The 24,170-nt window shown below is 57.8% G+C and overlaps 1 protein-coding gene across 3 annotated transcripts; it reads left to right on the top strand.

Moving 5' to 3' along the window:
* Positions 1-949: 949 nt before the first annotated feature.
* On the top strand, positions 950-23,251 carry PWP2 (PWP2 small subunit processome component). Of its 3 annotated transcripts, none has more exons than XM_037830739.1 (21): positions 950-1,027; positions 2,940-3,052; positions 3,928-4,022; positions 5,099-5,253; positions 7,283-7,426; positions 8,529-8,664; positions 9,004-9,239; positions 9,504-9,647; positions 10,203-10,273; positions 10,966-11,102; positions 11,755-11,903; positions 12,034-12,181; positions 12,420-12,570; positions 13,789-13,969; positions 17,465-17,612; positions 18,181-18,286; positions 19,438-19,503; positions 20,385-20,603; positions 20,794-20,944; positions 21,070-21,144; positions 22,665-23,251. In XM_037830739.1, exons 2-21 carry the CDS (start codon positions 2,995-2,997, stop codon positions 22,816-22,818), a joined length of 2,724 nt encoding a protein of 907 aa, XP_037686667.1. In that variant the 5' UTR covers positions 950-1,027; positions 2,940-2,994; the 3' UTR covers positions 22,819-23,251. The 3 variants fall into 3 exon arrangements, with proteins under 3 accessions (XP_037686667.1, XP_037686676.1, XP_037686658.1); XM_037830730.1 differs by having other exon boundaries at positions 956-1,027; positions 5,154-5,253; XM_037830748.1 differs by lacking the exon at positions 3,928-4,022 and having other exon boundaries at positions 5,154-5,253.
* Positions 23,252-24,170: the final 919 nt, after the last annotated feature.

Below are 24,170 nucleotides of genomic sequence, written 5' to 3'. Positions count from 1 at the left end.
CAATGTAACATACTTTTACTTGTTTAACAATTAGAGAAGAGATTACTATTACTTGTCTCTAACTTGTCAATATAGTTTTCTCATTTCATTCTATGATTAGTTTGCCCATTACATCATGTTGATAAGCATACATTTGATTAGGACTGTATTCAAGCTTGCCACATTATTTACAACTTCTCTGTGATTAAAGTAACAGCAGCAGCCCATCCTGTTTTCACAGAGGACCAGGTGGTTACATGTTATCTAGATCGAAGAAAGTTGAGAGGGCCTTTCTGCTTTCTTGAAAATATTCACAGCTTTTCCGTGTAGCTTCTCCTTGAGTATAATCTAATATGGGACTTGAAGGAGATGAATCATCTGTCCCAGTTATTATAGTAAGGTCTTTCCACCTTCCATCATTTGGAAATTGTACCTGAGTGTTTTTTAGGTAAAAGTTCTGTTCAATATGCGTCTATATCGGAAGGGATTACTGGTTTTTCACCAGCGGGACCGAAGGCGTCAGGTGGTCTCTGAGAGCAGCACAGGGGGGAGTCAGCATTCTGGCTGTCAGATCCCTCGGCAGACAGACTGTCCTGCCACAGCGGTTTCCTTGGTCGCTGGGACCCTCCGGAGTGGGAGGCGCGTGGACCACGTGTTCTGGGCGGCGGGGTGGCCCGTGCCCTTCGGGGAACCCGTCGCGCTTGGCTGCCAATCTCCCGCAGGCTGAGGCCCAGTCGCGCAGGCCGTGGGCCCCGCACGCGGCCGCCCCGAGTCGGGACCGGAGACTCAGCGGGCGGCCGCGCTCCCGGGGCTCTTCGGGGCGGGGCTTCTGGCACCGCCTCCCCCGGGGGCGGGGCGCGGGCGCGAGGGCCGGTGCCGCTCCTCCAGGCCGCAGGGGGCGCTGTGGGCGCTGTGCCCACGGTCCTGCCCCGGAAGTACAGACGGTCTCGCGGTCTCTTCCCGGAAGTGGGCGTGGCGGGCCTGGGAGCCAGGGGACGGCGGCTCGCTGGTGCACGCGTGCGGCGCGGAGATGAAGTTCTCCTACCGGGTGAGCGCGGGAAGGCGGCGGGATGCGGGGCGGGGTCCCGGGACCTGCCTGAGTCTCCCGGCCCGCGCGGCAGGCCTCTCGGTGTCCGCCCGGCCGTGTCCGCGGCGCCCCAGGGCCGACCCTGCTGCGGCCGCGCTCGGAGCCGCAGCCCCCGGCGTGGGCTCCCTCAGAACCTCGCAGCCACTCGGCGGCGCTTTGCAGTTGCCGAGCGGACGGCGCGTGTTCTTTGTGGCTGACAAATGCTGGTGGAGCTGCGGGACAGACCGGGTGGGCACAACTCCCACGTCGTCTCCTTTGAGGAAAGCAGGGAGATGGGGTGGGGCTAGGGGTGACAGGGGTTCAAGGGAGGGTTTTTATTTGTTGTTTAACGTAGTGGCCCAGCTGAGAGGGAGGATTTGATACTGCAGGAGAGAAGGGAGCACCCGTCGTTGAGAAGGTTCAGAGATGGGATCCAGGTGGGTCGGAGGAGTGGCCTTGGATAGGATCTGGGACAGGAGGGAGGGCAGGTGGAGTGGCAGCTGTTTGATTCAGAACGTGCAGGAGCTGGTACCTGGTGGCTTCTCCTTGCAGGTGAGGTAAGAATCGAGGTACGCTTAGTGCAGGGGAGAGGAAAGGGGAAGCCCGGGTTTGCAGAAGTAGTTCTGAGAGTCTGGGAAGGTGAACTTACTCAGGAAGTGCTGTAGACGGGACTAGACAGAAATGTGAAGTGAGAAAGTGCAGGCACAGGGGGCCAGGTGAGACAGGGATGAAAGATGGAGGGAGAGAGGGGTGGTGGAGCCCATCCAGATGTCGTTTCTGCCTTCACCTCACTTGACATTTGAGAAGCACTTGACACAACTTGCCACTGGCCAGTTCTGGGGGCCTTTGTGCCCAACTGTGGCTCACACGCATCGTGTCCATTGCAGAACCTAAAAGTGCTCCTTCCCTGTGTCCCAGTGCTGACAGAGGCGCCACCATCCACGCAGCATCCAACCAGAAACCCAGGGTTGGGTCACCCCCTTCTCCCTCCAGCGTCCAGCTCTTGACGCGAGTCCACTCTCCCTCCTCCTAGCTGGGACTCTGCTCTTGTGTTTTCTCTGAAAGAGCCTCTTCACTTGCTTCCCTGCTTCCCCTCCCTACCATCCTCAGAGTGGTGTTCAAAAAAATGTGAAGCAGGTCATGTTGCAGCCCTGCTCAAAACCTTCGGCTTACTAAGCTCCTGCCTGTGACCTCCCCAGGGTTCCTGTGGCCCTGCCCTTCCTCTCTCACCGACCTTATCCAAAATTCCCGATCCTGGCTCTGCCATTCAGGCCCCAGCTCAGATGTCTCTCCTGGAAGCCCTCCCTGACCACAGCTAAAGTAGCCTCTCCCTCTTCCATGCTGGGGGTTGCCGACTTTGCTGCGCGTCCCATGTCTGTGATGACCTTGTCTCCCCCACCATCCCACCTGCTCGATGTAGGACATAAGGCCATCGCGGGCAGAGTCCTGTTCACCTGCGTAGCAGTGTCCAGCAAACACTCATGTTTGTTGAATGAGTCAGTGACTAGAACACCAGCACACTAAAATTTGGGGTATGCCCTGAGCTTAAGATGCTTTTGGGGTGCCATCTCGTAGCTTTTCTTCTCCTGAAGTGTGGGTCCCATCCCCTTCACCACCTGGCAACACTTCCTCATCTGAGATGGCTTTCCCCACACTCACAGGCGCCTGTCACCCACCTTGGTTAGCACCCAACTCCTGAGGATTGGGCACCTTCCTCCCCATCTCTCGCTCAGAAGCTTGCTGCCGGGGAGACTGAAGGGGCCTGGCTGTTAACAGAGATAGTACCCGCTGGGGCTCTCCCTGCCAGCTCCAACTAAATGTCTCACTCAGCTCCTTCCCGTGAATAGAGACCTTTTGAATTTTCTTTGTACTGACGACTTTGTTTTCTTTTCAGTTTTCAAATTTGCTGGGTACAGTTTATCGGCGTGGAAACTTAAATTTTACACGTGATGGAAATTCAGTTATCAGCCCCGTGGGAAACAGAATCACTGTGTTTGACCTTAAAAAGTAAGTACAATAAAAGGTTAATGACAGTAATTGTAGTTTGTACGCAAAAGCTGAAGTTGATTCTCAAAGCTGTTTCTCTCACCTTAATTCTTATTCTCACCCGTTGGTTGAACATCTCTCACCCTCATCTTCAAGAGTAGGGGGCAGGGCTTATTTGGCGTTCACAGGTCTGCAGTGGGGTTGGCCTGTGTGTGGCGTGGTGCTCCTGAGGTCACCTGCCTAGGTTACCTGGGAAGAGTGCCGAGAGCTGACGAGGACACTGCCTCGCCTCGGGTGGGCTTGGTGGTCTTTACAAACTGTGCCCGGTGCCAGTGCTCTTGGGGGTAAGGGCTGCGCCTGAGCTCTTCCGTCACTTGGTGTACACAGCATCCATGGCAGGCTCCTTAGAGCTACAACCATGTATTTGTTGAAGGAAACATGGAAAACAAAATAAGGAACGAAATTGAAATCTGGTTCTGGTGTTTGCAGATACACTCAGTTGTCACCACTTATTTTCCTGTTTTTGTGCATTTTCCCATTTCTTTAAAACCCACTTTGCCGTGGTTGTGAATGTGGATGTTCTGCATTGTGGTTAATGCCCTGTAGTTTGACTCTAAGCTGTTTCCACTTTCTGACATTATACATACAAAGAGTCTTCTCTGAATTCAGTCCTGGGAGAAAAGCTGACATGTGAAAAGGCACGTCCCGTTTTAGGGCTTTTAATATGTCTTGCCATGTTTCCACCAGGGCCGTTGTCTCATTTCTCCTCTGGCTGTGCCACGAGTGGTCCGAAGGGCCCGGAGAGGACCTGGGAGCACTGTGGCAGGGGTGTGGGCTGGTGGCTGCGGGCCGGCTCTCAGCCCCCTCAGTCCGCTGTCGTGCTTTCTCTCTCTCAGCAACAAATCCGACACCCTACCCCTGGCGACCCGGTACAACGTCAAGTGTGTGGGGCTCTCCCCGGACGGCTGCCTCGCCATCGTCGTCGATGAAGGTGCCCGCCCCCCACTGGGCAGCGCTGTCCGCCCAGCCATTGGTGCTGCGAGTGGGAAGGACATGGACCATCCGGGCAGGGGGCAGACAACAGGCCCCCGTGTGTTGCTTCTGTGCCTCAAGCTCCGAGTGGGCTTCAGGACGAGGGGGGTGGTCCGGGTGTGCAGACCACAGGCTGCCTCCGTGCATGCACTGTCCTCACTGTGTTAGGATCGTGGCGGTAGGGGGCAAACATTCTGGAATTGTGACTCCTTAACACGGATGAAAGCAGAACCTTAATGGTCTTTACCCACACGTGTGAGGCAAATTTTAATAAAGAGCTGTTTTCTACCTACATTAGGGTTGGCTGAGATATGACCGAAGTAAATTAATGTTAGAAATGGAGCCCATAGGAGTTGAATGCAGTTTTTCTCTTTTTTTTAGAACTCCACTTCTCTTTTGTTTTAGTCACTCTGCAGTCAGCTAACAGTGAAGCCGCCCCACACAGCTAAGCTCATCTTGCTTGCTTCCTCCTGTGAGGGTCTTTGTGTGTGATGGATCCATTGTTTCACTAAGAAAAAAAAAAGACTGTAATTTGGAGAAAGATAGTAAGGAACTAGGTACAGAATAATTGTCTGGTACAGATTTTAAATAATTTGTTAATTTAGTTCACTAAAACACTTGCAATGACTCAGTCTAGAGTTAGCCAGCAGAACTCTGGCAGGAATCTAGAAAACTGTAGAAGTGTTTGTAGCCCGGCTGGGACGGGGTCAGTTTCCTCCAGAAATAGATGACACGGTGTGCGAGGAAAGCCTCAGGCGTGAGCCCTGTGACTGCGTGGAGGGTTGGCCTGTCCTTCCTTGAGTGGCCTGTCCCCAGGCCCATGAGGGTGGACATGCCTGGCCTGGTGCCTAGAACAGAGTGGGCAGTGGGAACTGGCGCCACCAGTGTCACTCTTCGGTCCTGTGGGTGGAAAGGTGAACCCTGGCCGGGCACAGACGTCCTGTCACTTGGGCGGGGTCCCGTGGCCTCAGTGTGGAGAGTGTGGGGGTGGCCTGCGATCCTGGGCCAAGACTCAGCTTGGCTGTCTGTCACCAGGGGTCCGTGCCTGTGTTGGAGCTACTGCCTGATGACCAGCTCTTCCCTTTTGCAGGGGGGGACGCCCTGCTGGTCAGCCTGGTGTGCAGGTCTGTGCTCCACCACTTCCACTTCAAAGGCTCTGTGCACAGCGTCTCCTTCTCCCCCAATGGCAGGTAAGACATCTGCTGGGCCTCTCTGTCCAGGACGTCACGCTGGCAGCTGGAATTTGGCAGGCACCGGCCCACACCCACTCACAACAACACACTGCCTCCAGCTCTGTCCAGGAGATGCTACAAATCAGCCCTTTTCCTCCTCTGGGCAGAGGCTGGATTTATCTCCACACCTCGGCACAGGATAGGTGGTTTTTATATTTGATTCTTTTTCACTTGTTGTGTAGTATTGGGCGCTTCTTTAACAGCACAAGCGGGTCCACTGCCTCAGTGGTCTGCCCTGGCGCCAGCCTCTCCTTGGTGTATTGGGGTCCCCAGGACCTTCCCCAAGGTCATTGAGTCTCTGGAAGGACAGGAGCCACATCTGGTCACAGTCAGGGCTAAGGTTTATGAACGCAAAGGACACGGAGAAAAACTTGTAAAGGGAAAAGGCACAAGGAGTGAAGTCCAGGGGAAACCCATCAGGCTTCTGGAGTCTTCCCCCGTGGAGCCGAAGGACATGTGGAGTGCCGTCCACCAGTGAGGCTCGTTAGAGACCCGGTGTCCAGGGTCACGTCAGCGCCCGCTGCGCAGGTCAGACCAAGATCCCAGCCTCCCAGAAGGAGAGCAGGTGCTCAGCAAAAGCCACATTGTACAAACACTTTAGGCACAGGGAGCCCCTCTGGCCAGCTGAAGGAAGAGGGGGAGTCCAGCGTCCTGGGTGCCAGCCAAGGACCCAGCCTGCCCGCGGCCTTTCCACACGGGACGTCCCGTTGGCCGCGGGAATCTCTGACACGGAGCACAGGTCTGTCTGCTGTGGCTTGCCTCCAGACCCAGGTTTCTGCAGGGCTGTGCCTTCACGGGGGGGATGAGAAGAGGCTCCGCCAGCCCTCAGCAGCCCCTCAGGGCCCGTGGGAGTGGCTGTGTGCCTGGTGATGGGTGACGTTGGTGGGTAGGTGGCACACTCGCCTCCCAGTGGGCCCTGCCTCTTCCTTTTGTGCAAGTGGGAGACAGTACTGCCTTTTGTGCACAGGAAGCTGGTTCCATGGACCGTTCCATGGGTTGCAGAATGGAGGCCATGGAACGCGTGGCTTGGCTTTGCCTGCAGGTGGAGGCGATGGGGGTCCCAGCCTGAGGCACTGCCTGTGAGCAGGAGAGACTGCTGCTGGCTCATCTCTTTCCTGCCAGGGTCTGGCGCCCACAGTTGTGGGGTGCTGGCAGCTGGGCATGGTGCTCTCAGAACTGGGTGCTGAAACACCCTGACACGAAGCATCTGGCATTCATAGCAACAGATTCTGAAGTTTTCTGCCCAAAACAGTCACCCAAGCAAAAATGGCCTCAGATTCAGGGGTCTCTGGCCAGACCAGGTCTCTAAGGAAGTGTTGGTGCCGGGCCCCTGCGTCCAGAACGCTGAGGCCATTGTGTAGGGATACTGGGCCTGGCCAGACCCCAAACCTGGTCCAGCTTCAAGGAAGAGAGAGGACGTGTTCAAGGTCGTGCTGACCTTGGCCGGCACTGGAAGCAGAGCTAGTTAGTGCCCAGGCCCTCCGCAGTGTGGCTGTGAGCAGGCAGGGCAGCTCTCTGTCTCTTGGGTGGTCTCGGGGTACCAAGCACTGTCTGGCCAGGGCAGAGCCCCCGTCTCCCACTCACGCTCAGAAATGGAGATTTCACAGCAGATACTGCTCCTTGGTGGCCCATACCCTGGCCTGGGAGTCCCTGACCCTGCACCTGCCACTTCCTCAGGGTTTTCTGAGCTCGGCCTGGCCACAGCTCAGGGCGGTGGGGGGAGCCCCTGAAGGGCCACACCCCTTCTGGGTGTTGGTGGCCTCTTCTGAGCAGACGGTGCAGCAGTTGCTCTCTGTCCCTTTTTTCCCTAACTTTGTCATCCTGTCCACCTCCCCAGCCTCCATCCCTGCAAGAAAGGGGGCAGGACTCAGGGAGGCCGGGTGGGGGAAGTGGCAAGGCACAGAGACTCTCAGGGCCTGCCTCCTGCCCCATCGCCAGGGGCTGCTGGTGGCCTTGGATGTTGACTGTGTCCCTCTGTCTCTGGTAGGAAATTCGTCGTCACCAAGGGCAATATCGCTCAGCTGTACCATGCCCCCGGGAAGAAGCGGGAGTTCAATGCTTTTGTCCTGGACAAGACCTACTTCGGGCCATACGACGAGACTACGTGCATCGACTGGACTGATGACTCCAGGTGCGGCCTGGGCCATTTGTGGGAGGGAAGTGGCGGGAGTATAGAGAAGGGGGCAGGGGCTGGGCGAACGGGTCCCTGGTAGAGAACTCGGGTCCTGAAGTTTCCTGAGCAAATGGGCTGAGTTACAGCTACAGCACCTGGGTGTTTGTCCTTGGGAAAGAGGGAAGGTGACCTAAATGGTGGTGAGAAGTCCTTCTAAACCAGCAGCTGGTTTGTTTCACCGGACAACTTGGCCTGCCGTGGTCAGGAGGAGGAGCTGGTGGGCTTTTCCTGCAGGCTCCAGAACTCTTATGCTGGGGAGTGTGCTAGTCCCTGCACCCGTCCCCCAGCGCGACTTCTGTCCTGCAAAGTGTCCGTGAAGCCACTGGCTCTGCTCAGCTGCTGTGCCTATGTCACACAGAGCCTCGCTAGACAGTCAGGCACGCTGACCAGGGCACGTGGCTTTATTCAGCCAGCCAGCCTTTCTGGAACCCCCCGCGGGTCCTTGGCGTTAGCTGGGCACTGGGCCACCAGCTGAAGACAGCACAGTCCTGCAGTCCCCAAGCAGCCAGAGATGAAAGTGCACCCGTCCCCACCCAGGAAGCCGTCCCCACCTGGGACGTGCCATCTCCCTTGTCCCAGATGGTTGTCTTCTTGAACCTAAAGCAGAATTTGCTCTTATCGGAATCTCCCCAAGTCTGGAAGGAGCAGGATGGGGCTCTTCCAGGAGGCCCCCGATGGGTGGCACCTGCAGGCCTTCCTGTGCCTTATCCTCACCATTCCTTTCCTGTTTCCCATGATAGCTGAAACCATCCCTGCTCTGTGGGGGGAGGGCAGTGACACACATGCACCGTGACTCCTGTTACCCGGGAGAGGCCTGGGATGGATGCAGTGACACCCCAGAAAGAGAAACAGGCGTGGGTAGGCCCAGCACGGCCCTTGCAGTCACGGAGCAGTGCCTCGCTCGGCCATGCTGTGAGAGCCATCTCAGAGCCGCCCTGGAGCCCCCCAGGGATGAGATTCCCTTTCGCTTTCTGCACCTTGCTCTGTGGGAAGCAGGACGTGGGTTTGGCGGCAATGTGCAGAGCTGGGTCACCGAGACCCAGCCACCCTCTTGTTCCAGGTGCTTCGTGGTCGGGAGCAGGGACATGTCCACGTGGGTGTTCGGGGCCGAGCGCTGGGACAACCTGATCTACTATGCGCTGGGGGGGCACAAGGATGCCATCGTGGGCTGTTTCTTTGAAGCCAACAGCCTGGACGTAGGTCACTGCTGAGGGCGTTGCCCCTGGGCATGGGCAGTGGGTCAGCGAGCCCCGGAAGGCCCTCGGCCTTGGGGCTGCAGTGTGGTGCACCCTGCCCCCTCCCCGGGCTCCCTCGTGGGCTGCACCCAGGGATCGGGAGGCCAGGCACATGCAGCAGCTGCCCACTGCCCGTTAGCTGTCGTTTCCCGGCACAGAGCGCAGGGCTCTGGTGGGACTGATGCTTGGAGGCTGAGCTCCAGAGAGCCGGTCCTGTCAGTCATGGGCCTGTGGCCCCGGGAGGTGGGGGCAGGGGAGGCCCATGTCCCTGCGCCCACGCCCCTGTGCCTCCCTCCACAGCTGTACACACTCAGCCAGGACGGAGCCCTGTGCGTGTGGCAGTGCGACACGCCCCCCGAGGGCCTCAGGCTGAAAGCCCCCAAAGGCTGGAGGGCAGACATGCTGCAGAGGGAGGAGGAGCAGGAGGAGGAGGAGGAGGAAGAGGAGGAGAGCGCGAAGGAAACCACCATTCGGGGGAAAGCTGCGCCTGCTGAGGAGGAGAAGCAGGGAAAAGTGCAGTACTCGCGGCTGGCCAAGTGTGTGTCCTCCCCATGCCGTGGAAGGCTGGGACAGTGGGGAGGCCCCTGCTCCTGGAAGCTGCACTGGCCCGTGCTCCCTCGGAGGGCCCCGTGCGGGATGGTCTGTGGGGCGGAGGGAACGGGCCCTGCCTCCTTGCGGGCTGAACTGGCCTCTGAGGCTGAGGGTCCGAGGCTGATGCAGTCGGGGTGCCCTGCATGCCCCGGGCAGCCCGACTCTGCAGGAACCCCTCCCACAGCTCGCCCCTCTCCATGTTCCTTTAGGTACTTTTTCAACAAAGAAGGAGATTTTAACAATCTGACCGCTGCAGCGTATCACAAGAAGACTCATCTCTTGGTCACTGGCTTTGCTTCTGGAATATTCCATCTCCACGAGCTCCCAGACTTCAACCTCATTCACTCCTTGAGGTGTGCTCTTTGGCGTGTCCAGAGGACACTGGAGGGACAGGCTGGCAGGTGGTGATGCTTCCTGGCCTGTACAGCAGTGGCCGCTCGTCTCGGCTCAGAGCGGGCACGGCCGGACCCCCGGAGCCTTCCCTGCCTTTGGTTGTGGGCAGAACCGCAGGCTTCCCACCCCCGGCCTCCCACCGTCTTGTTTCTGGACATTTCCACGCAGTCCTGCCAAGCGCTTTCCTGGGAAGGCACCATGAGCCCCAGTCTCAGGGATTGGCAGTGACGTTTTTACTCTTTGTCTTCTTCTTTGTTCTTTGAATGAAGAATAGTTAACATTCTGGTTTTGTGACATCTTAAAGCGCCAAGTGTTTGAACACAGGCATTGCTCTGGGTTTTCCTTGATACTTAAACGAACTGAAAAGTGATGCAGAACGCTGCAAAATAGGGAGCCAGAGTCCTGGAGAAGGGGGTGGGGCCGTGTGCAGGGAGGCGCAGAGCGGGGTCTGCAGCCACAGGGCAGTGGCGTCTAGCGGGACCTGGCACCCACTGAGCCTCGCTCTTTCTGCCCAGCATTTCCGACCAGAGGATCGCGTCGGTGGCCATCAACAGCTCCGGGGACTGGATCGCCTTTGGCTGCTCAGGTTTGGCCCCTCCCTGGGTTGTCTGGAAACACTGCCTGCCCCCAGCCTCTGGGCAGGAACCTCAAGTTGGAGCCCACACACGCCCTCACTCCCCGGGGTCACTGAATCTGGGCTCCCCCCTGCAGAGGGGCCTTTTCAAGGGAGGGGCTCAGGCAGGTGCCCTGGCTCCCATGGGCCCTTGAGGGCAGGCAGGTGGGGGTACAGGGCACCCGGGAGCTGCCTCTCGTGTCTCTGGTCAGGGTCAGGCTCGTCCTCGCAGCCGAGTGGGTCGCTTGGCTGCTGTGTTGCACACACTCCCAGGCAGAGAGTCCCCTCTGTGTTTCTTCCTTGGACCTTGTCTCCCACAAGTGGTTGTTTCCTCTGGCACCCGTGCCTCCTGGCCCGGTGGCCTGGTGTGGCTGTGACCCTAGAGCTCTCCACTTCGAATAGGGTCTGACGTGGGGTCCTTTTGGTGACTCGGACCCCCAACCCTTCCATCCCCGCTGGGTGGGGACCAGGATCCCTAACCTGTCCCTGAGAGCACCAGGCAGGGAAAGGGGCAGCTCTGGGCTCGTGCACCTTCATTCTGCCCCCACCCAGGCAGGCTGTTCCCCCCACCAGATTGTGTGTGGAGGAGAAGGGAGAATTGGTCCCTGGGGTGTGGTGGGGTGTCGTGGGCAGCGCGTTCAGCCCCCCGTGCTATGTGCCCACAGGCCTGGGCCAGCTGCTCGTGTGGGAGTGGCAGAGCGAGTCCTACGTGCTCAAGCAGCAGGGCCACTTCAACAGCATGGTGGCTCTGGCCTACTCCCCCGACGGACAGTACATTGTGACCGGTGGGGACGACGGCAAGGTAGGTGCCATCCCCTTGGCCACCCTGTGTGGATTTGACAGCGGCTGGAGCAGGAGCTGGTGATGGGGGAGGTGCAGCCGGGGGCCGTGGGTGTTGGGAGCTAGCCCTGCGCCGTGTGGTGCTACTCCCGGGCCCTGGGACTCTGCCTGCCAGTGTCGGCCTGGGGCCAGGCTGCTCTGCACAGAGCGCATGGCCGTCTAGGAGTTAGGAGCTGAGCTGCCCACGGCCACATTTCCTGCTTCCGTACTTTTCTTAATTCCCAGTCCACTCACAGCTGCTTGGCTGAGGTCAGCGTCTTTGGCGTGTGACTATGACCCTCAGTGGGGAGTCTCTTCCAGGTGCGCCCGGTGGGCTTCACCTGCCCTTGGCGGGCACCCTTCCTGTGCCTGCCCTCATTTGTTCCCGTCCTCGTGTGATGGTGAGAGGAGGTGGCAGGGGACAGACGACTCCTTCTGACCTTGGTGTCCGCATGGTGTGGTCTCTAAGCATGAGGGAGAGCAAGCCAGAGAGGGCTGTGCATGCCCAGAACAGCAGGCGGCCCACAGGGGCGCCCTGGGGTGTTGTTAGCTCATAGGTTGCCCCGGGGTGGCGGTCAGCCTGTGGGGACCCCGCGGTGGGCAGTCCACCTGTTCCTCACGAGCCACTCCGACAGGTGAAGCTGTGGAACACGCTCAGTGGCTTCTGCTTCATCACGTTCACGGAGCACTCGAGTGGGGTCACAGGTGTGGCCTTCACCACCAGCGGCCACGTCATCGTGACCTCCTCCATGGATGGGACCGTGCGTGCCTTCGACCTGCACAGGTGAGCTCCTGCCCGGATGCAGCCCTCGTGGGACAGAGCCACCTCCGCTGCGAGGACGAGGCTTGTTTCTGAAGCACGTGATCCACGCAAACACGCGGGTGGATTCCAAAATGCTGTTTGCGCCCGACAGATACCGGAACTTCCGCACCTTTACGTCCCCCCGTCCCACCCAGTTCTCCTGCGTGGCTGTGGACTGCAGTGGAGAGATTGTGTCGGCTGGAGCCCAGGACTCTTTCGAGATCTTCATCTGGTCCATGCAGACAGGCCGGCTCTTAGAGGCAAGACCCCCAGCCCTTCCTGGGCGAGCCACGCCCCAGCAGGAACCGGGTTGGAGCAGGGCTGTGGTTGGACACGGCCACTGAGGGTCCCCACTCCCAGGAAACCAAGGGCTCTCTGCTCCTGCAGTGACCCCCCAGCCCTTGTCCCAGGTGCATGCCAGCTGCTTCCTTGCACACTAGGGCGACCAGGGCTTCTAGGCGCTTTCATCACCCCAGGTCTCCTTTCTAACCCCTTTAGGTTCTGTCCGGCCACGAGGCGCCCATCAGCGGTCTGTGTTTTAACCCAATGAAGTCCATCCTTGCCAGCTCCTCCTGGGACAAGACGGTGCGGCTGTGGGACATGTTTGACAGCTGGCGGGCCAAGGAGACGCTGGCCTTGACCTCTGACGGTGGGCAGTCTGGTGGCATCGATGGGGCTGGCGACGCTGGGCCGGCCCATGCTGTCCATGGCTGCCAGGGGCAATCGTTCTGCCCTTATTAAGCTCTGTGTGTTGACCTGTGCCTCAGGTGGGGAGCTCTCACCCCCAGCTTTCCCACGGCTGTCAGGACTGGCAGTGTCGAGGAGGAGGGTCAGCCAGGCCGTGAGCGTCCAGGCAGTGGGAGGGGCCTCCCAAGGTCCCCGAACTTACGGTGGGGCCGCGGCTGGCCTGGCTTCCTGGCCTGGGGCATAGCCATCTCCTGCTCTCGAGTTGTCATTGAGCCTTTGCTGTTGTCCCCCACTGAGTGGCTGATGCTCCACTGGGGTCGAACCCTGGAGAGAAAGCCAAGGTGGCGGTAGGTGACGGGGTCTCCACGGCTCAGGCTGGTGGGTCTAGACGGCTGGAACCAGCCACTGTTTTCCTATCCTTACATTTGGCCTCAGCCACTGCTTAGTCCATGTTGAGTCCAGCAGTCAGCAAACCAGGGCCTGCGCTGTGTCTGGAAAGTTTTGTTGGCACAGTCAGGCTTGTCCACAAACATGTTGCTAGTGACTGCGCTTGTGCTGTGGTGGCAGAGCCGAGTTGTTGGGCTGCAGGGCCTCAGTTATCTACCGCCTGCTGTTCCACAGAACACACTTCCCAGCCCCGATGCCGGTGATTGTTTGCAGCATTCTCTGCTTCCCACCGTCCCCCAGCCAGCTCGGGCTTTCAGCAGCTCTCTTTCTGCATCTCGCAGGCCCCAGTGAAGTCTGGGTTCCAACCCACTCTGCACTTCCTGTCGGGTCACCTATGATGCAGTTTCTCTCGTGGCCTGCTCAGCTGCTCTTTCTCTCGTGGCCTGATCAGGCTGCCCTTGCTACTGGCCCATCTGGAAGGCACGTCCCTTTCCCTGTTGTTGCTCTGCAGAGCTGCCTGTGGTCATGGCTGCTCAGACACAGCTGGTGCTTGCGCCATCCTACCCTGCTTGGCCCCTCTCCCTCGGGGACTCTGGGCAGAGCTTTCTACGAGCCCTCCCTACCCCCTCCCGGACCTGGCTCCTGCAGGGCCCTCCTAGTGACCGCTGCCAGTGCATTCCAGAGTGACCCAGGGCGCGGGCAGGGCACAGTGGCTGTGGAGCCTCAGCTGTGTGCAGTGGGTGGCCAGGGTGCAGGGTCTTCCTGGGCCCTGATTCCTTGTGTCTCTTTTTAGCTTTGGCCGTGACTTTCCGCCCTGATGGTGCAGAGCTGGCCGTGGCCACATTGAACTCACAGATCCTCTTCTGGGACCCTGAAAACGCAGTGCAGACAGGCTCCATCGAGGGCAGGCACGACCTCAAAGCAGGCCGGAAGGAGCTGGACAAGATCACGGCCAAACATTCAGCCAAGGGCAAGTGAGTGCCCGCTCTGGGGACCGGGGTCGGGGCGGAGGCAGGGCAGGGCACGAGCAGGTTGCAGGCTGGGTCCGTTGTGATTTCTTTCCCATCCTTCCTGATGTCTTGACCCTCTAGAAACCTGTTTGAGTCGCCCTGTCCAACACAGTAGCAGCCACTGGCCGCGTGGGGCTATTGGAAGTTAAGTTAGTGAAAATTAAAAGAAAAAACTCAGGTCCTCTGTCATTCCCAGGGCTTGGCCTCGGGTGGCCTCGGGTGGCCAGTGGCTGGCGCACCAGAGAGGAAGAACCGGACACTTCTATCATGTGGGGGAGCCGTGGAAGGGACTGAGCAGGGCCTGCTCCATGGGGTCCTGAGCGTCTCGCGCGGCTGTGGGGGCTGAGGGGCGGGAGCCAGGCTGGCACGTCCCCATCCCCGGAGCCAAGGCGCCTGCTCAGCAGGGAGTGCCCCCAGGAGCAGACGTCACAGCCACCCGTGCTCGATTGCGTTGGGAGGTGGGTCTGAGTGCCATCTGAAACAGCAGAGGAGGCCTTGGGTGTTATTTGCAAGGATTTTCTACCAATTTTTTTTATCATTTTTTAATTGTCGAATATAACATACATACATAGCAGTGATAACTTTCCAAGTGCAATTTAATAAGTAGGTAGAGAGCAAATTTCAAAAAATATTATAGGTTACATTTCCACAATTTCAGTTATTTATTATTTAATGCAACAAATATACACAAAGATAATATCTTTCAAAGTATAATTTAACAGATATATAGGAAATTTCCAAAGTTATTATGAGTTAATAGTTTCAATAATACCTTATGAAAGGTAAAGCTTTCAAATTACAATTTAACAAGTAGCTAGAGAACAAATGTCAAAAGATGCTGTGGGTTACAGTTCCACCATTTCAATTCTTTCCTTCTAGCTATTCTAATACCCCAACAACTAAGAAAAAAATTATATAAAGATTCAATATTCATAATCCTTTGTTAAATTCCATCTTGTCTGTTGCTGCCCCTTCCTCTAGTTGAATCACTTTCCTGATCTTCAGGGATGTCTAGGCAGTGACCACCCTAACTTGTACATGTTGAAAAGGGGTGTCGACATTATGGGCAAAGAGGACACATCTGGTTGATGTTCTTGAAGAGGCTGTTGCTTTTGGGTTTGGGGACTTAGCTGGCATAGGAGCTCTCTGAAGGATTTAAGTCTCTGAAGAATAAACTTAATGAGTAAAACTTTTATAGAGTCTCAGATAGGGATCTGAGTATTCTTTAGGGTTTGGGGGACTACTGTTGACTTGGGCTTATCATATTGTGGTCATTTGGAATATCTAGCTGAAGCTTGCATAGTTGTAATCTCCAGGACAATCCTTTGACTCTATTTGAAATCTGTTAGCCACTGAAACCTAATTTTGTTGCCTTTCTTTTCCTCCTTTTGGTCAAAAAGGCATTCTCAATCCTTTGATGCCAGGGTCAGGCTCATTCCTGGAATCCATGTCTTGGGGGAGTCCATGTTGGGGGGAGGGTGATGAATTTATTTGCAGAATTAGGCTTAGAGAGAGAAAGTCCACATTTGAGCAACAAAAGAGATTCTCTGGAGGTGACTCCACCAATTTTTTAAACGAGAATTTACCATTTGTTAGGGATAGGGAATGGACACACGTTAAGTGTGCAGGGTTCCTGTTTGGAACGATGGGAATGTTTGGTAATGGAGGGTGGTGCTGGCGGCACAACATCAGGGACGCAGTCAACGGCACCGAGGTATAGATCTGAATATGATTAGAAGGGGAAAGGTTAGATTGTGTATATGGTAACAGAATAAAGTATTCTTATCCATGGAAAGACACTACACAAATAGTGAACCTTATGTTAAAGCATAGGTTTTAATTAATAGCACAATTACAAACCTTACTATCATCAGTTGTAACAAGTGTTCCACACCAGTGCAAGGCGGTGTTGGTGGGGTAGTGCACGGGAACCTTGTTCCTTACGCACGATTGTTCTGTAAACCCACAGTTTCTCTAATGAAAAAAAAAAGAGTTTGTCATCAGGCATTGCTGGGAACTGAGGGGGGTGGAAAGCAAAGGCAGGTTATAAGCTGCTGTTCAGCAAACCACCAGGAGTGACGCTGAATCTGTCGGTTAGCTGTTGCTACGTAACAGACCACCCAGAATTTAGTGCTCAGCACAAGCACCATTTCAGTTCTCTAACATTTTTTTTTCAGTTGTGGTAAAAAATATACATATATAACAAAATTTGTAACTTCAATGATTTTTAAGTCTACAATTCCCTGGTGTTAATCAGGTTTACAGTGCTGTGAAATCATCACCTCTACCTATGTCTAAACATTTTCATCACCCCAAATAGACACTCTCGCACCCATTAAATGTTAAATCCCCTTACTCCTGCCACCAGCCCTGGGCAACCACGAAATCTACTTTCCGTCTATGGATTCGCCCACTCTGCACATTTCATATCAACAGAATCATGCGCAGTGTCCTTCTGAGTCTGGCTTCTTTCATTCAGTGTACGGTTTTCAAGGTTCCTCTGTGTTGTACCATCTGTCAGAATGTGAATAACGCTGCTGTGAACATTCATGTGGAAGTTTTGTGTAAACGTGTGTTTTCGGTTATCTTGGTTGCAGACCCAGGAGTGGGACTGCTGGGTTACAAGGTGGCCTTTGGCTTAACGTTTTTGAGGAACCACCACGTTTCCCAGCAGCAGTGCACGCGGGTTCCAGGTTCTCCAGCCCGGCCGGCACGCGTTGTCTGACTTTGTATTCTAGCCACCCCCGGGGTGGGAAGTGAGATTGCCTTAAGATTTTGGTTTGTGTTTGCTTGTTGTCTTAATGACTGACTTTGAGCATCATTTCACATGCTGCTTCGCCATTCCTGTATCTTTGGAAAAATATTTATTCAAATCCTTTGCTTTTTAAAATTATTTTTGTGGTTGTTACTGACTTACAGTCATTCTTTATATGTTCAGGATACAAGTCCCTCATCAGATAGATGACTTGTAGATACGTGCTTTGACACCGCGGGTTGTCCTTCACTTTCACTTTGCACTTTCTGGATAATGTCCTTTGACACACAAGTGCTCATTCTGGTGATGTCGACTTTGTCTGTTTTGCTCGGGTTTCTGTCATCCCTGTCCCAGGTCTTTTGAGATGGGGGGTGGAGGTGCTGGTTTCCAGTTTCTGCGGGGCAGAGCAGACCCTGCCGAGAGCTGGTTTGGGGGTCGGAGGCCACTTTGTTGCCCTCTTGTCCTGAGGCCAGCAAGGAAACGCCTCCCTGGGGCCTGCAGTCCTCGGAGCACACACCTCGCTCCTGCCCCTGTCACCTGGCAGTCGAGTTGTCCAGCAAGCAGGATGGCGTAACTGGACACTGGATCACAGTTCTTGAAAGTCTAATGTCACCCTTGAGGGTCTTCTCTGCTCTGAAACAGGTGTCCAGGAGACCCTGTTGCAGCCTCCAGCGCTGACCCTGTCTGTCCCCGCCCCACTCCAGGTCCTTCACCACCTTATGCTACTCTGCAGACGGGCAGAACATTCTGGCTGGAGGGATGTCCAAGTTCGTTTGCATTTATCATGTCAAGGAACAGATCCTCGTGAAGAAGTTCGAGATCTCCTGCAACCTCTCTCTGGACGCGATGGAGGTGAGTGAGCAGGGCTGGCTGGGCATACTGGTTCAAGTGCAAGTTCACAGTTGGGCAGTCCTGGGTCTGCAGAACCCGTGGACATGGTTATGAGTGTGGCCTGTAACGTGTTGGGGCTGCCTTGAGCCCAGGGGAGGGCCTGGCTGGAGTGGGACTTTCCTCTCCTGCCTGGCCATCCCCAGACCCAAGCCTGTCAAGAAGCATGAGGGACACGGTGAGTGAGGGGCACTGGGCACCTTCCTGCATGTCAGCCCTGGCTCTTAGGCCTCTGGGGCAAGGGGCAGGGCCCGTCAGGGTCCCCTGGTCACGTGTGCCAGCCAGTCACAGGGTGGGCTGTGCCTGAGCCGCCCAGGAGTTCCCAGCCCCGACCGGGTCTGTGGGAAGGTCCTCAGCATTGTAGAGCGGGGCAGATGCCGAGCACCTTGGGCTTCAGGGAGGGGTTCTGCAGGGAACAGAATGGGGTGTCGGGTGCTGGATGAGGGCAGGAGGGAGGTGCAAGCGGCAGGACCAGCGTCCCCCTTTGGTCTCACCCCTCAGAGTGGGGTGTGCTTGGCTTTTGCTTTTCTAGGAGTTTCTGAACCGAAGGAAGATGACAGAGTTTGGCAACCTGGCACTCATCGACCAAGACGCCGGGGAGGATGGAGTGGCTGTGCCGCTGCCGGGCGTGAAGAAAGGTGAGCCGGGCCCTTCCTGTCGCCGTGGCTCTGGCTGCCCACCCTCCTGGGGCGTGTGGGAGGGCTCTTAGCCGGGGCTGCAGCGCTCACAGGTCGAAGGGTTCTTCGACGCCGTGGCAGCGTTTGGCTGGATGTGTGGTCACAGGAGGGGCTGGTGTGGCAGGAAAATGGCCTCGGCCCCCAGCCTCCCAGGTGTACACATGTTCTCGGCCAGTCCTGCCTACACCGCGGAGCCCCTGCCTGGGGCCTGTCCTGGCGGCTGTCACTTGGGTGACTCGCCGTGTGAGGCTCGAGTGGGTGGAAGCGCAGTTTCTGGAGCAGCTGCTTGTACCCCTAACCACCACACAGGTCCCTGAAAGTGTCCCCAGGAGAGCACGTGGACTTAGAGCTGGGCCGTGTGGCGCTCGGGTTCCCAGTTGGAGACGGGATCCTCAGGCGTCAGGCAATGTCTGCAGACGTGTTTGGCTGTCACATGTTGGGGGTGTGGGCTGCCACTGGCCTTCAGTGGGTAGAGACCAGGGAATCTGCTAAGTATCCCAGCCCACAAGACTGTCCCCACAAAGGAGACTGGCCTGGCCCAGAGCCCATTGTGCCTGAGTTGTGAACCCCTGAAGAGTGTGTTTCTGGGAGGGCATGCAGAACGGTCACCTGGGTGGGCCCCTAGGAGGGGCAGCTGGGGTTGGGGATGGGGTAGGAAGTGGGCCTGCTTCTCACAGGTCTCCTCTGTCACTTGAATTTTATGCCACATGAATGTGTTAGCCACGTAGAAAGCTGGTTATAAAACTCACGTGTAGGACAGGGTTATGGGCTGGAGCCTGGAGAAGGCAGGCCCCATGCCATCGGTCCCACGCCAGCACAGCTGCCTGTTCCTTTGTGTGGCCTGTGCGCTGCTCGGGGGCCCACCCAGCGGGCAGGGCTGCTTCCCAGGGTGAGTGAGCTGCCCAGTGGCAATTGCTGAGCCCATGGGGCAGCCTTGATGTTGTCACAGCTCCAGTCTAGCCTGGGCCCAACTTGGGGCAGGAGTGGTGGCTTTGGGCCCTCTCCTGCTGCTGCGTCTGGTGTAGCCCCCGCAGCAGCCCCGGGCTGCCCTCTATTAGGGAGGGGAGTGGGGTGTGTCATCCAGGAGCTGCAGCCTGGTCGCTTTCCCTCAGGTGACATGAGTTCTCGGCACTTCAAGCCTGAAATCCGGGTGACTTCGCTCCGTTTCTCTCCCACTGGTAAGCCTCGGTTTCCAGGTGGTGGGTGCTAGAAGGGGTCGGGGGCCTCTGCCTTGTGTGGTCAGCTGCAGAGCTCTGGCCGAATGTGGCCCTCCTACGGGTAAATGTGACGGTCCATGAGCCCCTCTGGCCGTTCTCGCAGAAGGGCTGTCCTGAGCTGCTCGAGGGCGAGGCGCTGGCACTGCTTCCTTCCCGGCTCACCCCTGCCAGCCTCTGCATCCTCAGTCCCCTTTTGCTCCTCCCTGCCCGGGTCCGGGCAGCTCTCGCCGTGGACAGTGCTCCGTCTGCTCACTCCCCCAGTCAGGGCTGACAGCGTCTGCAGTGGGAGGATCAGTGAGGCTCGTTGGTGTAGGTTTGTGTCAGACGCTCTCGGCACAGACTGAGAGGGCAGAGCAAGGCACAGAGGAGCATGTGGCTGCCTTTGGGTACCTCAGGGGCCTGCCACATCCCACCTGCTGCCTGTTTTCGTCACGTTTTCCTGGAGTACATCCATGTCTTGTTTTTCACATCATGCCTGAAACTGCTTTCCAGACACAGTGGCAGCGCTGAGTAGTTCTGTCAGAGGCAGGTTTGCCTGCAAAGCCAAAAACGTGCCCTTTATAGAAGAGCTTGCCTGCCCCCTGGGTGGACAGGTGAAAAAGAGCCTGCTCACCTCCGTGTTCCCCCAAACCCAGCTCTGGAAGCGCTCCCCTGGAAATGGGAAGGCCGCTGCCTCCCCCATGGGTGACGGGGTGCCGGGGTGGCTCAGAGGGAGGATCTTCCCACAGTCCCTTCTCCCTTTGCCTTTCGGACCATGTGAATGTACCCAATGCCTTTTCTAAGAGAAGTAGGAGAAACAGCAGCGGAGGTTTCCGAGACTCAGCTTGCGACTCCCTTCCCAGGGCGCTGCTGGGCAGCCACCACCACCGAGGGGCTGCTCATCTACTCCCTGGATGCCCGCGTGGCCTTCGACCCCTTCGAGCTGGACACGAGCATCACCCCCAGCCGGGTCCGCACGGCACTGTGCCAGAAGGAGTTCACGCGGGCCGTGCTGATGGCCTTCCGTCTGAACGAGCAGAAGCTGGTGCAGGAGGCCCTAGAGGCTGTGCCCAGCAGCGAGAGTGAGTGCCAGGCGGGCGGGACGTCCCGGGGGCAGCAGGTGTCCCGGTGCAGGGAGGGTTCCCCCGCAGGCTGGTCAGGAAGGCCCGTGCTCCTGGCACAGGGAGAGGCTGCCAGACAGAGTCGCTGTTCTCCCAGCTGGAGTCCTTGTGGAATAAGCATGGCTTTTCCATCTCTTTCCCCTTCCTGCAGTTGAAGTGGTCAGTTCCTCACTTCCTGAGTTGTACGTGGAGAAAGTGCTTGAGTTTCTGGCTTCCTCCTTCGAGGGGACTCGCCACCTGGAATTCTACTTGATATGGACGCAGAAGCTCCTCATGCAGCACGGCCAGAAGCTGAAGTCCAGGTAAGGTGCCCCCCGCCGCCCCTCACTCCTTGGAGGTCTGTGGCCCTTAACCCACCTGGCTCTGCAGAGAGATGGGGACCCCCCCGTCCGAGCGGCTGCGTGTTGAAGCAGGGTTTGCCTTGCAGGGCAGGGCGCCTGCTGCCCGTGGTCCAGTTCCTGCAGAAGAGCATCCAGCGGCACCTGGACGACGTCTCCAAGCTGTAAGTCTGGCGGCAGCGGGTGGGCAGGTGGGTGGCACGCTCTGTGCATGGGGTGGTGCTGCTGGCGCTGGGCATGCCTGTGCTGCTGACAGCACCCTGACCTCGCGAGGCGTTTTGTTGCACCTTGAGTGTGTTTTGTTGCATCCTGAGGGCACTGCCGGGTTTCCTCAGGCCCACATGAACCTGCGGGGTGGCCAGGGCCTGCTTATGAGGAACCTCAGAGCCGGCAGCCGGGTCCCTGCGTGTGGGAGCCGCACATCCCCCCCCAGGCCTGTGAGCACACAGAGCATGCATCCTAAACATCCTTCACTGCGGGGAGCGCCCCCTGCTCGGGACATCCCTCATCTGGTCCCAGGGTCCACAGCAGAGACCAGGGTCTGTCTTCCCGCCAATCCCAAGGCCTTCGTGGTGTGTCTTCCTCCCTCAGCACCACAGCATCCCCCAGTGCTGAGCTGGGGGGAGCGTGGGGCTCTCGGGGAGCCAGCACGCCCAGCCCTGAGCCGGCCCCATGCATAAGTGCCCACGCTCTCCTCCCAGCTCCGTTCCCCCAACCAGGGAGCCTGTGCACTGTGGGTGCTGTTTGTTAGCATTCATATAAACAGCGTCTTCCCTTGGACTTGGATTTTAGTGTCATGCTGCAGGGCTGCAGCGGGGTTTAGCCTGGATGGCCCGTCCTCCAGGCTCCTTCAGGCTCCGCACGGAATCTCCGCACGGAATCTCCTCAGTGCGAATAGGGTCTTTTCACCCTTTTGCTTTCTCCCTCCCTCCGAGGCCGTCCAGGATGGTTTGTCCTTGTGCCATGACATGGGGGGCTGCTCCATCGTGAGATGGAGTTAGCAGGGAGCCCAGTGGTCCTGGGCCAGGCTGGCGTGGCTCCCAGTTTGGATCTGGCGCCGGCTCTGGGTCTGCCACAGACAGGAGGGGGTGGTTCGTGCCCGGCAGCCGACTCCCAGGCTGCTCTCCCCACACCCAGCCTGTCCTCACGCGGAAGCTCGGGATGGCCCGGTGCCTCCACGTCCGGTACAGCATCTGTCGTGTTAAACTACGGATGCCTGTTCTTCGTTTGCTAAGTCCGTCGTCTTCCCGAAAGGCTGTTAAATGCCACTGATGGTTTTCCTACGGTGAAGCGACCGTGTGGCTTTTTCCTCTCCGCTGCCCTGTGGGGAGTTGGCTGACGTGGCACACATCTCTGCTCTCTGAAGCCGCCGTGTGGCGCGGGAAGGTCCCGCCCTGGCGTCTGGTGGAACCTGCTGGGGGGGCCATTGGGCTCTGCTCCCTGTCGGGCGGCAGTGGGGCCAGCGGCGGGATTTCACAGCTGGGTCCTGGGATCCATCGTTGCCTTGGGCCATTGGGGGCGGGGCTGCTCTGAGGAAGGGGATGTGCAGGGGGGGCTCGGGCAGCCCCGGCTGGGTCTCTCGAGGCAAGAGGGGTCATTGGGTGCTAGTGGGCCGGGATTCCCAGGAGGAGTCGGGGGCCCCACTGCTTTCCCTGACGAGACGATTCTGTGGTTTCTTCCACAGCTGCAACTGGAATCGCTACAACATTCGGTACGCTTTGGCCATTTCCAAGCAGCGGGGCATGAAGCGGCCCTTGGAACCACCGGACAGCGAGGAGGACGCTTGCGTGTCTGAGGACGACAGCCTGCATCTGCTCGGAGCGGGAGTGCTGGCATAGAGATGGCCGCGTCAGTGTCACCCGTCCTGCCACCACGCCCGTCAGAGGCTGGCCTGCCAGGCTCTGCCTCGGCCCCTGGAGAGGCCTCATGGACACAGAAAACGAGCCCGGGGTCCTGGTGTCCTGAGCACCCTGGAATGTTGTCTCCCATGACTCACTTTCCCCAGAGGAGACAGCACGGGCCTGTTCCCGTGGCACCCGGAGCCGCTCAGGGAGCTGGGCAGTGGGCACACCTGGGGATGGCCTCTCTGGAATAAACATCGAGGCGTCTGCCTGCGAGAAGCCTTTCCCGTGGGCCAGACTGCTCACCTGCGGGGAATCTGCATGGGAGCTGTTTACATTTTCTATATAAAGCTTTGGAGATGAAGAACATGGAACTTCCTAAAATATAAGGAAGGGTTCTGACTTTGAATTAAAAACGTTTTTGAGCCTATTTCGGGTGTGAGAAGCTCAGTGCCACCCAGAGGTCCAGACCCTCCTCCACCCAGCACCTCTGTTTGGGGTACAGACAAGCAGAGCCGCAGCGGAGCCCCCTGCCGTGCGGTGTGGCCTGCCCCCTAATCTCTAAGCAGGCCCAGGGCTGGGGCAGGGGCCTCTGCTTCACTCCCTGACTGAGGGCTCCTGATGGGCAGGGGCCTTGTTGGAGAGGGACCTGCTGCCCGGATGGCCAGGTCCCCTGAGAGCTCACTCAGGCCTGTTGTACCTGCTCCATAAGGACCAGCGTGGGGAGGGCAGGCCACGGGGGCAAGCAGATGGGCCTCCAGGTGCCCCTCAGGGAAGGGTCTTCATGAGAGGGACTTAGGTGAGGGTCTCCACTGCCAGCAGCACCATGGGGCTCCCGGGGCCGGGAGGGGCAGCCTCCAAGGTCAGTAGACGGAGCTGACCAGGTGCAGTGTGTCCTGGCCGGTGTGTGGGTGTGGTGTCGGCAGAGGCTAGTTTGTCATGCGTGCGCAGGTCACTGGATGCTGCCCGGTGCTGTCTGCCTGCCCTGGAAGGTGGAGCCGGGACCTGCCCACTTGCATCCCCAGTGGGAGCGGGGGTAAGGGGTGATGCATGTGTGATGCCCGGTGGCAGGAGCCGCCGCTCCCCGCTGTCCCACACGAGAGCCCTTCGTGACCAGAGGGAGCTGGAGGAACGCAGGCACAGCCCCTGGGAACATGTCAATGCTCAACTTAAAGTGGAAGGTGGGAGCACTAGCTGCTACCTGTCCTCAGAGTTTCTGACTTTCCCCCTCCTCCAGCTGGTCCTGTCAGTTGGACGTGTGCCCAGCTGCACAGTGGGGTACAGTGGACAGACATTGCTAGAAGGGGCTGTGAGGGCCCAGGAGCCTGGGCACTGGGGAAGAGTGCAGG

Source organism: Choloepus didactylus, chromosome 1 (assembly GCF_015220235.1).
Source record: "Choloepus didactylus isolate mChoDid1 chromosome 1, mChoDid1.pri, whole genome shotgun sequence".
NCBI classification, from domain to species: domain Eukaryota; kingdom Metazoa; phylum Chordata; class Mammalia; order Pilosa; family Megalonychidae; genus Choloepus; species Choloepus didactylus.
The sequence above is the reverse complement of the archived record's forward strand: the minus strand, read 5'-3'. Positions and strand labels throughout refer to the sequence as shown.